The sequence below is a fragment of the Mirounga leonina genome, unplaced genomic scaffold (assembly GCF_011800145.1).
Source record: "Mirounga leonina isolate KUSES-001 unplaced genomic scaffold, KU_Mleo_1.0 Mir_150, whole genome shotgun sequence".
NCBI lineage: Eukaryota > Metazoa > Chordata > Mammalia > Carnivora > Phocidae > Mirounga > Mirounga leonina.
The window spans coordinates 21,127,506-21,142,025 of record NW_023270374.1 but is presented as its reverse complement, the minus strand read 5'-3'; the positions used below and the strand labels follow the sequence as shown (position 1 = coordinate 21,142,025).

The window sequence follows — 14,520 nt, the reverse complement described above, 5'->3', positions numbered from 1 at the left end:
ACAGGGAGACTAGTGAGGGGAGGGAGGAAGGTTTCCCCACGTGATTAACTCTATTATTTTTTTTACAACTAGAAACACTCATTTAAATGGAGAGTCCTGGGAATTAATCCTTTTTATTTATATTTTTAATTTTTATCAAGGTAGTACAAGGGTGAAAAAAAGGATCTAATTATTATTTCAAATTGCTTCTTCCTGACTACCAGTGAGGCTGTACATATTCTCATATACATATGTGTGTGTGTGTGTGAAGATAATGTTATAATTAATAACATATTATATATTATGATTTATGTATACATAAAAACTATGAAACTATATCTATAACTTATTTTGCCAAAACAAACAAAACAACTCAAGTTTTGCTTTCTAAAGACCTTATAAACACTTACCTTTTTCTTTAACCAAGATCTGAGACGTCAAAAAGGATTCTGAGAAGACCACAGACCCTAAGCACCCCCTTCCTCCCAATAAGTCAGGAATGTCATATACAGTCATACAAGCCTGTATCAAATGAGAAAACAGAGTTAGGCCAGTTGTCAGTCTTAAACTTCCAAGGAGAGACCCTTAAGAAACAGACCACAAAATACTGCTCTAAGGCACATTTTGACAGAATACTCCAGAGTTTCTAAGGAAAACTCAAGTTATTCTGAACTACATCTCAGGACCAGGGAGAGGACTTCAGCATCACCCACGCTTCCCTGCAACTGCTTCTGCATCAGAGATACACTTGGGCCACAGGAGTATTTTTATGTTTCTATAAATTCCCTCAAATTGCTTATCTTTCCTAAGATAACAGCCTTCCTTCCTAATTGTGATGAGGCCCTGGCTTCTCAGAGTTGGAGGTGTTTCTTCCAGGCTTTGTACACTCATATACTCTTCGCATCCTGGCACATGCACATGCTCACCAACTCCTTCTTTGGTTTGGGCTCAAGTTCTGAACAAGTCTGGGAAGGCGGTCATTCATTCATTACACATCTTCATTGATATTTCTGGATACATGTCAATACCTACAAATGCTTCTTTCAGTACCAAGAAAATTGAAAGAAAACTATTTAAGCTTTTATGGCAAGACAAATAAAAAGAGAGGCTTCAGTAGGCTGGAAAAAAAAACTGGAGCAACACAGAAAGAGCTCTCGAATGGCTGATAAACAAGCCCTAATTTACGTTAAAACTAAAGAAAACAGAACAGTTTTGGGGGAAAATCTAGCAGAAGAAACGCAGAAAATGGTATAAGCCAGAGCCAGGGTCTGGAATGACTGAAGATCTGGTGAGGGACATGGGATGAGTAGCACAATGAGCCTTCTCAGGTCCTGTCTCCTCCTGGCCTGATGTTGCTGAATGGCCAGGTGCAGAGTTCCTGAAACAGAGCCCATTTTCATACACTGTTATCCTAGGCTGGGACCCCTGTTCTAGGCTCAGGACAGAGACAAAAGACATAGGGCTCTTGAAGAAATTGCTAGATTCCCAAATACAAAAGGAAGGCAGAAGAGTTGAGAAAAAAACACAGTTAAAGCCAAAGTGGTTAATTTCTCATGTTGTCATGAAAAAAGGATGTACAAAAGTGACAGGTAGGCTTTTATATTTTAGTTAACTTTCTGATTAAGCCTCACAACTGGGAGGTTTTTTTTTTTCTAAATCTGCTTCAAAGAATTTTTAACATGTGAAGACACAAAACCTTCCTGGGTTGCATGGTCTCTCTTAATTGACAGTGGGAACCCTGCTTTGGTTTCCAGATCAAACAGGAAGACAATCCAGTGGGTTATACCCAATACTTTACTTTTATACTAGGCTTCTAATATTGAGGAAGAGGAGAGAGAAAATTAAAAGGCAGAACTTCATCTCTACTTGGAAAGGAGGACAGGATTTGGACAGAAAACAACAACTTTCTCTCTCTTCTTTCCTATTTCATTAGTGGCTGCTGAATGCATACTTAACACAATAGTGTGATTCCACTGGACTCCTGATTACCTTCTATTGTGCAAAGGACCTTCCAGAGCACTGCAGAGGAATCTAAATAGAGCAATCAGGGCTTACGGTCTGGCAAGGAGATAAAGTACTATCACCTATTATCAGAAAGCACCTCCTAGGATCTTGATGATGTCAGAATAAAGTCTCTTAGTTCTAAATGAGCATCAACACAAAATGCTGACAGATACAGGGAGCAGACACATTATAAAGAGAGAAATTACTCACAACCTTAAAAAGTTACTCTTGTTGTACTACTCTGTAGATGAGATAACACTATTGCTTTTCCACTGGTGATGGCCGTGGGCACGCATTTGCACTGAGTCATCCACACCTGCACACCAAGTTCCTGGTGACCAAAAGCTCACTGGAATTAAGACTCAGGCAGTAGCCACAGAACAGACCAAGGTGCAATCTGTGCCCACATATACTGCAACCAGCATCTTGGCTGGATAGCTACCATCCTCTCATGCATTGCTTGCCAATCTTCTGCACATCAGGATGCACTGGGCTAAATGGAGAACTTGGCTTGTGACCAGGAGCAACTGGTCTAGAAACTCTGCTCCCCCAGGCCATGCCAGCCAGCCCACCTAGGGACCAATATTTCTGCATCTCTAAACCATGCCCCTGTCCCATCAGGGTGCCTCCAGCAACTGGGTTGGAAAGTTCTGCTCTGACTACCCACTTCACTGGAGACTTAGGCCCCCAGTTTTTTAATTTATTTTCACAGACCCCTGTTAAGGGCATCAACTCAGGCCCTGGAACACAGAGAATCCACTGAAAACTCATCAGTCTGTGTTGAGGCAGGCTTGTCCTAAGCTCACATTTCCACATGAGGTCAGAGCAGTCTCAGTCACTTGGAGGAAGCCTTCCTAACCTTAGGAAGAAGTGTCTCTCCCAACCCCCAGATAAGACTCTGGGCCCTAGGAAGCTGAGGCACGGGATATGATGTGGGCCTGGTACAGCTGCCTGGGCACCCTCAAAATCACAGGCTCACCACAGCTGCAGCTGAAACCCTCCTGAGAAGAGACCAGTTTTCTCAGGGACAGACTGCCCAAGACTCCCACCTACTCCTGTCTCACCCCTTGCAGATGTCCCTCTATAGGGCACTCCCTGCCAGCTGACTTGTAACAGCTCTGCTTACCGTCTTCACGAAGTATAAGCTATCTTCACTGTCCAGAGGCATAATCCTGGAAGAGGAAGAGACAGGAGAAACACATATTACATTTACAATGCTCTCTTTTCTCAACTTGGCAGCAGCAACCCACAGACCCAGATTTCTTTAAGGGCTTTTCAAAGCACTGGGTTACATGTATGCAGATTTAGTACATAGGCCACTGGAAGGAATAAGGTCCACCATTTACTCCCATGCCTCAGTCTTTCAGTGGGAAGCACTCAGGGTATAGGGTCTCAGCTGAGTATAGCCAGTCCCAGGCCCAATCCTGGCATGATGTCATTGCCACGTGTAGAACTCTAAGAAGACCACCCACATCAGCAGTTACAAGATAGCCTATCTTCTCTTTTTCTTCCTAAAACTTGCCCCAAATGAGCATGCATGACAAACACACACTTACCTTCCCTGATTATTCACAGCATGGATATGAAAAGCCGTCTTGGAGCTGTAGACCCACAACAAAATAAAAAGTCAGTCTGTTCTTGCTAACCATACCGCTGGCCACCCCCCAGACACCTGCTGCTGTACTGCACCTGTGCTCAGCCCTCATGGCACATGTGCCAATTGCGGGGCCAGCGCCTGACTCCAGTCACAGCTCTGCCTCTGTGCAGATTCTCATGGCTGGCTTGACACAGCAGGAGAGAACCATGTGCCAGAATTGTTGTTTACTGCAGACTGGGAAGACCCTCTACTGGCCCATGGCCCCCTGCCCCACAGCTGGGACATATTGTCCCGATCCTCCTTTTCTTTACTACCTTTGGGTCAAGCTGCCATCCGCGCTCAGAGCCCAAATAGAGGCCAAGTCTTGTGTTCCTCTCAGGAGATGATTTGCTAATCTGATGTAGTGTGAGGATACTCAGTGAAGTGACCTTGTGGAGAGAAGGGAGGGGGGCTCCAGATGGGAGGGCTGGCCCTGGGAGATGCTCCTCCCATTGCCTGGTATTCTTTTCTTGTTCCTTCCTCCAGCTAGAGAGGTATGCCCAGGCCTAAAAGGCTTTGGGATGGAAAGGTGGCCTGCCCTGGAAAGGCTGAGTGGCCTACACAAAGCTCTGGAAGAGAGGAGGAAGGGAATGACAATGCCCGCCATGTCCATGGTGACAGAAGACCCCCATGTGACAGCAGCTAACATTTATACGCTTAGTCACTCTGCATGATGGGAAGACAAGGAAACAGATGTAGAGAGCTCCTTGTCTTGCCCGAAGTCACACAGCTGGAAAGCAAAGGAGCTTCCTCAAACTCAGGTCTGTCAGGAATAGACAGTCCAGGCCAGAGCAAGGCCTTAAGGAAACAAATTTCTTCTCTCCCTCTCCTCTCATGGCCAGAGCTACAAGATCCAGAAGACCCAGAGGAAAGACGCCTGAAGGCTTGCACCAAAAAGATCTGGCTCTTTCCTCCACTCCTGGAGCTGCAGCAATAGAATTCTTGTTAGATCAACTGACTGACTTACCTTTTTCAATGTTCTTTCTTACTATCCAGGGCTGTAGATGTAAGAGAACATGGGGCATGGAGCTGAGGCACCACAGGGCACATCCTGTAAGTGTTCTAAAAAAATTCCCCAAAAAAGTGCACCTAGTGGTCCTCATACAGGACAGGTGGAGGGTTAGGTGGACTGGGTTCATGAAAGTTTAGCTATGGACACAGACCACACAGAGGGCCCCTGTGATGTGCCAGATGTAGTATGATGGTTGGACTGCCAGCAAGTCTGATTCCCAGAGCGTCTAGCCCCTGAGACAAGGCCAGGCTCCGGGTGTCTATTACCTGAGAGGCATCGGAGGCCCAGCGCCAGGCTCTCCTAAGCAGGGACTGTCTCTATGTGGCCAGGGACCCTGACCCTAACAAACTTCACCCCTCATGTCCCTGCTTCACCTTTCTAACCTCTAAACCTGGGTCCTTCAGGTCTCTGATGTTTCTGCCATTGATCTGCCTCCCATTCTGGCATCAGGAAATGTGTCTGACTCTTTCTCTTACAGTTCCTCCATCTTTGGCTGCTTGTCCTCTCAAAGCCCTGATCATGAATGTTTCTCTTTCAGATATCCCCTTATTTTACTGGAAAATTTCTCAGAGGGAAGATGGAATATCAAATACAAGACAGAAAAGGGTCTTTATAAAAAAAAAAATTAAAAATAATTCCTTATAGAAAATAGCAGCCATTGCTTCCATTGCTTCCATTGCTTACCGTAGGGCTGCCTTAAACTGCATCAACTCAAAGGAATCTAACCCAGATCCCAGGGTCTGCTCAGCTACCTCCTTTGCCTGCAAAAGCAATGACAAAACAGAAACAATTAGCTTTCACAGCAGGAAAGAGTACATATCACTGATAGGAAGCACTCTTCTAACATTTGGCCAGGAGAACACTGTGCCCCTCCCCCCTACACAACTGCTTTGTATACATCAATAGATCAAAGTGAAAACATTGTGTTAAGGGAAACAGGTGCCTGCTTTCTTTGGGCTGGGTTCACAAGAAACACTTCATTCAGGCAGGTGGGCATTGGAACCTGATCTGCCGGGAACTGTAACCAGCAGGGATGATGCCATTGTGAGGTCTGGAAAAGGGTTTCCTCCCCTCTCCCTTGGCCCTGGGGGAGGGACTACTGCCCTTGGAGTTTCTGCCAGATGCTAAGAATATTAGAATACCTACATTTACAAAAGATCAGTTAAAAAAGAAAAGTGTGGGAACTGATATTGTATAAGCCTTCAGCTAAAGGGCTGAGAAATCCCAAGTTGTACCCAGGATTCAAGTTCAGTGAGGAGGGGAGATGGCCGGGAGCTGGTGACTACGGCTACAGTCTCTCTGGTATCTACATCATACACAACCTTTCCAATGTCAAATGGCTTCTTTCAGGAAAGGTCCTATTGGCATTGGGAGGCATCAAGCCGACTCTTCTCCTCTCCTTACTGGGTCAGATATAGGAATCCAACTCAGCAGGGCAGGTTAACCGCAAAACAGCAAGGAAGAGAACGGTCAGAGAACGAGAACACATGTGCTTGTCTAGGAAAGGCAAGTCAGTTTTTCTAATTTTTAGTTGTTTTTTTTTTTTTTAAACATTATAGGAAATCACACTATGTAGCTCAAGACAAACTTACCTAACTTTATTAAATTCACAGTAGAAAAATCTATATTTTTCTTTATTTTTTAACTTTAAAAAAGCTTTTTAAAAAGCTAGTAAAATAAATAAATAAATATAAATTTTAAAAAAAAAGCTAGTAAGTAAAACAGTATGCTACAGAATGATTTTTCTTTAACACAACCGGATATCTACAAAGAATTGCTGATTAGCAGTCATTCCTAGGACAAGGGCAGTTCAGTTATAGGCAGCAGAAGCTCGGCACTCTCCAGGCACCTCTTTGTCTGGTGTCAGCTCCACTTAGGGCCAAACTCGCACAAAACTGACTACTACCAGGTGTCCAAAGCCAAAACAGACGGATAGGACGGTTTACACTGAAATTACTACTAAGGAAAGAGAAACGTGGTGTTTAAATTACCTTTGTTAGACTGGAAGTTTTAGCATAACATGCAATGCCCGCCAAAACAGCCTGTATAACAGCAGCGTACACCTGGGACAAGAGCCTACTTTAGAACAAAAGACAGGGGTTAACTGTGGCATCACAAGGTTTCAACAAAAGCTGCACGCACATAAATGACATTCCCTAAGGAACTGATTTTTAAAAAGAATGAGAAAAGTGCAAAAACGGAACTCACTGATTTCTAAACCTTTTATAAAGATTGATTTATTTATTATTTCAAAGAGAGAAAAAGTGTGTGCGTTCACGGGGGAGTGTGGGGAGGGGCAAAGGGAGAGAGACAGAATCTCAAGCTGACTCCCTGCTGGGCATGGAGCCTGACTCAGGGCTTGATCCCAGGACCCTGAGATCATCACCTGAGCCGAAACCAAGAGTTGGATGCTTAACCAACTGAGCCACCCAGGCACTGCTGATTTCTAAACCTTTTAAAAGCCATGTGCCCCACGTGATTTATACTTTGCTCCTTTTTTTTTTAAGTTTTGTAGAGCTTTTTGAAAAAATATATTTATTTTTTCGTTTTAGAGAGAGAGAGAGAGAATGAGTAGGGGGAGGGGCAGTGGGAGAGGGAGAGAGAGAATCTCTGCATTGAGTGCAGAGCCTGATGTGGGACTTGATCTCATGACCCTGAGATCATGACCTGAGCTGAAACCAAGAGTGAGACTCTTAACCAACTGTGCCATCCAGGTATCCCTATACTTTGCTCTTATAAAACTATCATAAGAAAAGCCAGCTCTGCTCAGAAGACCAACCCTCCTTGTTTGTGATCCAACAGAAGAGAACTCTGTAGGCTACTTAGCCCCTCTATGTCAGGAGCCTGAATCCCTTCAGTGTCTTGGTACAGAGTTTCTGCTTTTTCGGGACCAACCACACCACACCTTCATGTCATCTCCTCCCAGGCTTACTAAGGGCAGGCTGCTACTGGAACCTCAGGGTGGGAGACCTCAGGAGCAAAGGAGATTACCTCAGAGGAGAAGAGAGCTCCACTTAAATTACCAGCTGCACACCACTTTCCAAGCAGCTTACCTCAACAAGAGAATAGAGTGTGTTTCTGAGGGCAAACATTCCCTTCCTAAAGCTCCTTGCTCGCCAATCCTGCCCTTTCTCTTAGACTTCTCACTTCCCAAAGTGATTATAAGAAGGTTTCTTCCTTCGCCAGACTGGGACTGTTATGAAGGTCCCTAGAAAATCCAAAATCCAACACTGGTTCCCCTTAAGCAGAAATTTTCAATCTCAGCATTTTGGGTCAGATAATTCTTTGTCCAGGGGTCTGTCCTGTGCACTACAGGATGTTCAGCAACACCCCTGGCCTCTATCCATTAGATGCCAATAGTACCCCCAGTTGGGATAACAAAAATGTCTCCAGACATTGTCAAAGGTCCCTGGAGGTGGGGCTGGAGGAAGAACTGTCCTTGGTTGAGAATCACTACTTTAGGGGAGAGAGATCTGGGATCTTATCAGGATAATTACAGAGAAAAGGGGTTCATCCACAAGGCCCTGAAAGGCAGGGAAGGTGCCTAGCAAGAAACTGATAAAGACTTGCCTAAGAATATGTCTATTTTTATTCCTCAGAATCTTGTAACAAGTAAAGGAAGGTGACCGGAGTTGAAAAGCAGGAAGGAATCCAGAAATGATCTGGTCTAACTCTCTCATCTTACAGGAGAAGCAAGTAGGGCCTCTAGAGGTGGAATAAACCGTCCAAGGCACAGAAAATGAATGGCAGGCTTGACTTCAGGTCTGCTGTCAGGCTGGTGCTTTTCTACTGTGCCATGTCACACTGCCAATTCCTTTAATTTCCTCCTTGGCTCCCGCACCACACCTCTACATTTTAGGTAAGAGATCTGAGTTGGGTAGAAGAAAAAAAGACAGAAAAAGTATACATAACAAAATGACAGCTCCAAGGATCAACATATCCTGAAGATTGCTGGCTAGGCCACAACAGAGGGGTAGGTCTTGGTAGGAAGGGGCCTGGCAGGGACACTGACAATGAGCATGGCCACTTCCAAGTAAGACCAGAATCCTCCACACCTTGACACCAACACCAAAGACATATAAAGATGCCCCTCCTCCTTTCCTCACCCAGCTTGACTCAGACATCACTCAGTACCAGCAATGTTTTGGCCTCCCCACTGCTTGGCCTTCTCCTATACAACCCCTTAGACACCAGCTGAATGCAAAGCCGCCTGGCTATGGACTCGTAAAATGGCCTGAATGGGAGGCAAGAGACTCATGCCTGGATGGCGCTGCTGTTGCCCTCACTAGGACTCCTTCAGGCCCGAGTTCCACCAGCTCTGTGATTCAGCAAGTCTCTGCGTGGAGGCCCAAGCACTGGTCAATACTAGTCCCTGAAGCAGGGCACCAGTGAATTTGGATTAGGAGAAATGCCTAAGGGTTGAGAATGAAGATCCGGGCTGAGCACAGTTGGCACAGAAGTACCAGCAGGGAAAGGGGCGCCTGGGTGGTGCAGTCAGTTAAGCATCCGGCTTTTGATTTTGGCTCAGGTCATCATCTCAGGGTCATGAGATCGAGCCCCATACTGGGCTCCATGCTGGGTGTGGAGCCTGCTTAAGATTCTCTCTCTCCTTCTCCCTCTCCCTCTGCCCCTCCCCACACCACTCACGTGTGTGCACTCTTACTCTCTCTTAAAAAAAAAAAGTACCACCAGCAGGTACAAAGCAGGACTATATATACCCATACTCATATGAGAATGTGGTCGACTTGTTAAAGGGTAGAAAACCCACACACTAAAAAACTGCATACACATTAATTACAGCTATACCAAACCTAAATGTATAATTTTTAAAAACCCAGAAAGATACACTGAACTTGGACTTCTAGCCTCCAGAATTGTGAGAAAATAAATTTCTGCTGTTTAAATGACCCAGTCTGTGATATTTTGTTATCGTAGCCCAAGCAGACTAACATAAACATTAATGAGTTTATTTCTTATCTTTGGTTCCCTGTTATATGTGGGGGAGCGAAGTCAACACTAGGACCTTTTTAAAGTTGCACAGCCTGAGTTCAGATCCTAGCTCTATTCCCTAAGCCTAAGAATCAAATCCAGAGGAAACACTGCTCAGACCAGAAGGGGTTTCCCACAGATTCTCACAATGTGTTTCAGGATGTTTTATTTTTGGGAAAGCCCCTGATAAAAAAAATGTATTATGTAGAAGACATAGTAAGAGGAATCACACCATTAAAATGGATGGGTTTGCAGGCAGGAAGTCTCTGAATTCTGGAAAGAAGAGCACATGGCAAAGCTGGCAGGACTCCAAGCTGAGAGACAGGGGCTAGGAAACCATGGCTCTGCTCACCGCTTCACCCAAATGTCCTACCCACTGCTGATCTCAGAGGAGTTAGACGGGACAGCCACGATATCTGAGTAACTCAACTTTGAGAAAGAAAATATAAAATAGAAATGAAGACTTACATTTGTTCAGTTTTCTTGGGCAGCTTATTCTCATCACCTGTGAAAGAGGACCATGAATTAAGTGTGACAAGATCACGGGTCATGCAAACACTTCACGAGGAGGCTAGAATTTCTTAATTCGAAGGAGATGTCAAGAACTACATTTTTTTTTCCTTTTGGGTTAAATATAGTACAATCACAACAGCTTTTCCCAGTATCCTCCTAGACCTTCACTCCTGACACTGATTTTAACAACCCACTCAGCATCACCTCTAAACACCAGAGAAGACATGGGGAATCTTAGGCTCTGGAATATTTTTGCCTTTATTTTTAATTTTTTAAATTTATCACGTATAATTAAGTAGGCTCAGTTCTGACTCTTTTATCATCTCCTTAATTAGCTGACCCTTAATTATCATGCTTCTTTCAGAGTTTTCCGGCTTATACAGCAACACCCTGGTGAAAACCTGGTTTCTGCTGTACTCTGCTCTGTGGACCAGTGCTGAGATCCTCATTCATTCTAGAGGTTCTTCTCTAGGTCTCTTTGGATGTCTGCAACTTCTGATTACCCCAGCAAGAAGGGCAGCCCCAGCGGGCCTCACCTTTCTGGATGGCCCTGCAGCATGGAGCACTTGCTCCTGGGAATGTTCCCAGTTCATAGGTACCCTTCGACCACGGCCCTGCTTCACCAGAACAGCAGGCGCCTGGCTGACTCATCCAAACTCTCACTATAGCCCATATCTCCTGCTATCCCCAATTGGGACTTACTCATCTTTGCCTTCCCTCTAACACTGAGCACACAGTCTCACACATGGTTAGACTATATACATGTTGAGCTGATAATTACTCCTCCTGAAATACATTCTTTGAGAAATGTGTTAGGTGCATCAACTCTCCATCTGGAATCAGAGAGGGAGTGGGAGGCCTTTACAAAGTGGATATCATGAGCTTCTGAGGAAAGCAGTAAATTATGAGTCCATTTCTAGTTCATAGGAGAAATTATTCATTAGGGAAGCTGATGAGATGACAACAGACAGGGACTTACCCAAGTAAGGAACGTGAGTAGCTCCAAAAAAGTAGGTTCTTGAACAAGCAAGGGGTCCCTTTGGTGAGACGCACTGTACTACCTAGATGTCAGAAAAAAAAGTAAAAAAGGAGCAGGGATTTAGGTGTATACTGCTGAAAAACAAAAATTATATAGTTAATGGAAATCAACTTTATCTCACCAGCAGCTGATTTATTATTTTTTAAAGGCACGGGGGAAAGATCACCTTTAATTGTTTTTCCAGAAGTATTTTGTGTTGTGTGTGTTTTTAAAGATTTTGAGAGAGAGAAAGTGAGAGAGAGAGAGAGAGCGCGCACAGTAGGGGGAAAGGCAGGCAGAGGGAGAGGAAGAAGCAAGTTCCCGGCGGAGCCACCCAGGTGCCCCTTAATGTTGTGTTTTTAACCTTGGCTATATTGTGAGGTTGCTGCTGGGTCAGCACATGATGTTAATGAATTCACAACTTAGAAGGAAAAGAGGAAATGTGCTTGGGTTTTGATTGTCATTAATAGTCCAGAACTTTCACAGTGAGGACCTTGCCCGACATGACAGGGAGATGTGTGGGGGGCAGCTATAAATTCAGGAAAGGAGGGTGTGCCCCAGGTCCATACCTTCATTTGTATTTCATCTCTGTACATAGGCCTTGGAGAAGAGACTTAAAAATTCTTATTCTTTGGGGCGCCTGGGTGGCTCAGTTAGTTAAGCCGCTGCCTTCGGCTCAGGTCATGATCTTAGGGTCCTGGGATTGAGCCCCACATCAGGCTCCCCATTAAGTTGGGAAGTCTGCTTCTCCCTCTCCCTCTGCCTCTCTCCCCCTTTGTGCTCTCTCACTTGCGTGCTTTCTTTCAAATAAATAAAATCTTTAAAAAAGATAAAATAAAAATTCTTCTTCTTCTTCCCTGTTTAGTTTATTTATACAAAGATGGATACAGATGTCCTTTTCTTTTGAAAATCCAGCATATCATCAGGGTTCCCAGGATATCAGTTATAAAACACAAAAATGCTACCATAAGAACTAAAGCAAAAGAAGTTAGTGCAATATATTAAAAAAATAGCTAAATGTGACACAAATATTCATTCTACTCCAATCTTTAAGGAAGTCACAAGAGAATCCATGGCATTTTTCTGTAATACTGTGAATCCAAGTTAAAGATATGTAATAAGGACTTGTTAGGAATACTCTATAATTCACCATAGTGAATATGATCAATATTGCCACAACCCTAAATAAAAACGCATGTACATATTTCTATTTGCTGGTTAATAGGCATATTTTCACAATAAAACATGTTTCTTAGATTTCCAAATTTCCCCTAATTGAAAGTTTCTTTTAAAGGTGCCATTTGTTTCAAACCTGCTTCCTTAGATCATATCCTAAATCTGTATAAGCATAGATTAACATCTAACTTATTGGCACTTACATTAAAAGAAATTGGTACAACAGAATTTACCAATATAATGTATAACTGTTCAGATAATCTGGATTTGCATGTTTTACATGTCACCTATTAATCTGTAAATTATTCACAAATGGCACAGAAATGGAGAGGGTAAGTATGTTACATTGAAAAAGAGATGAGTGAAGACGAAAGATCATGATCTAGGACACCCCCACCCTACCCCAGAACCAGATCTCAGGTAAGTTCCTTGACTTCATTAAGTTTCATGTTTATTAAATAAAGATCCCCAATTATTATAGAAAGTTGTATATATAAAAAATTGTATAAAGAATTTGCTAAATTAAAAAAAATAGAGTTTTAGGTTGACAGAAAGAAGTTAAACCCATCGATGTGTGGGGGCCCCTCTAAGGCTGTATTCTCCAGGAGTTTCTCACTCTCACTCTAATCCATATTCAGCCTCCAGGAATTCATCAAAATTATTATTTAAGTGTGGCTTCTGTTCCAGGTAAGCAGACACTGGCTGTGATTCCCTGGATTCAACCCGTCTCTCTAGATCTTGGAGTAGGTTTGCCTTGAGACTTCAGTTCTTTGATGAGTCCAAGAGAAGTTATTGATTTTCAGTTTTTCAATTTTTTCTTTTAAAGATTTTATTTATTTGACAGAGAGAGACACAGTGAGAGAGGGAACACAAGCAGGGGGAGTGGGAGAGGGAGAAGCAGGCTTCCCGCCGAGCAGGGAGCCCGATGTGGGGCTCGATCCCAGGACCCTGGGATCATGACCTGAGCTGAAGGCAGACATTCAACGACTGAGCCACCCAGGTGCCCCTCAATTTTTCTCTTGTAAGGATGTGAGAGATGATTTCCAAGCTCTGTGCATGTTATGCTGAGAGTGGAAGTCTGCCCTGGATGTTACTTACATCCTGCACTTCAGCAGACCTCCTTTGACACTGCTTCCATGGGTGAACAGGGGAGCATGCTGCTTTGTTACTGCCAGGCAGGAGTGTAACTCCAGGTTCCCACACAGCCTCTACTGACACCCAGTGTGTGTGCGCGTGCCTGTGCTCCTTGTTCCCACACAGCCTCTACTGACACCCAGTGTGAGACCGTGTGTGTGTGTGTATGTGCGCATGCACGTGCTCCTTGTTACTGCTGGGCAAGAACAGGAGTTCAGATTCCCCAGTCTGCTTCCGCTGATGCCACCATGGCTTGGGAGAGTGATTGACACAATGGGTAGGGGGCAGCCTTGTTATGGCTGAGTGGTGGTGAAAGTCCTGACTCCACTAGACTCCAATTATACTACCCCAAGGAAGAACACCTTGTTATTGCTGGGTAGGGGTGGACGTCCAGGCTCCCTGTATTTTCCATCGATACTGCAGGGGGAAGGAGGGTTCACTGGGGCCCAGTGGGGATGAAAGTCATGGCTCCCTAGTGGGCCTTCTCTAACATTAATCCTAACAGGGGTCAGGGTAAGGCAATGGCAAAGGCAAGGTAGACGCTAGGCTCTTCACTCAGCCCTTATTGGTAGGGGTAATGGAGAGGCAGTTTTTTTCTGAGGGGTTTGGCTGCAGTAGAACAGCTGTTGTCTAAAAGTTTTCTGTCTTGCTAGGCTGTCCCCTTCCTAGTCCTTCTGCCAGAGACAGCAGGCTTTTCATATCTGTGCCTATTGGCATTTCTGCGTTGTCAGCTTCTCCAGTATCCAGTCTGGGATATACAGGCAAAAAGGAACCCCAGAAAACTCAGTGCCATTTTGTCCCTTTGGTCCTAAGCTCCTCAGCCAGCCTGCCTTCTTCTACCTTCCAGAGTCTTCCCATGTTTGTTTTACATATAATGTCCAGGGTTTTTAGTTGTACTCAGTAGAAGGAATTGGAAAAAGTATGTCTACTCCATCTTCCCAGAAGCAGAAATCAGTTTTAACATATACAGTCAATACATAAGATTACACAAAGAACCCCATGTCATTTGGCATTTCCTGTGTATTCCCAGGGTGCTCTGGGGGGTTAAAATGAGGCCTT

The 14,520-nt window shown here is 44.3% G+C and overlaps 1 protein-coding gene across 3 annotated transcripts in view; it reads right to left on the bottom strand.

Moving 5' to 3' along the window:
- Window positions 1-14,520, bottom strand: part of CUNH20orf194 (chromosome unknown C20orf194 homolog) — a 136,308-nt gene that overhangs the window by 66,809 nt on the left and 54,979 nt on the right. For 2 of the 3 annotated variants that reach the window (XM_035005966.1, XM_035005968.1), the window contains exons 11-17: window positions 11,113-11,194; window positions 10,089-10,125; window positions 6,623-6,710; window positions 5,316-5,392; window positions 3,540-3,584; window positions 3,110-3,155; window positions 390-501 (exon numbers count right to left, since the gene is read on the bottom strand). In XM_035005966.1, coding sequence (XP_034861857.1) covers window positions 390-501; window positions 3,110-3,155; window positions 3,540-3,584; window positions 5,316-5,392; window positions 6,623-6,710; window positions 10,089-10,125; window positions 11,113-11,194 — 487 coding nt within the window. The remainder of the gene's footprint in view (window positions 1-389; window positions 502-3,109; window positions 3,156-3,539; window positions 3,585-5,315; window positions 5,393-6,622; window positions 6,711-10,088; window positions 10,126-11,112; window positions 11,195-14,520) is intronic. The other variant, XM_035005967.1, reaches the window with a different exon arrangement.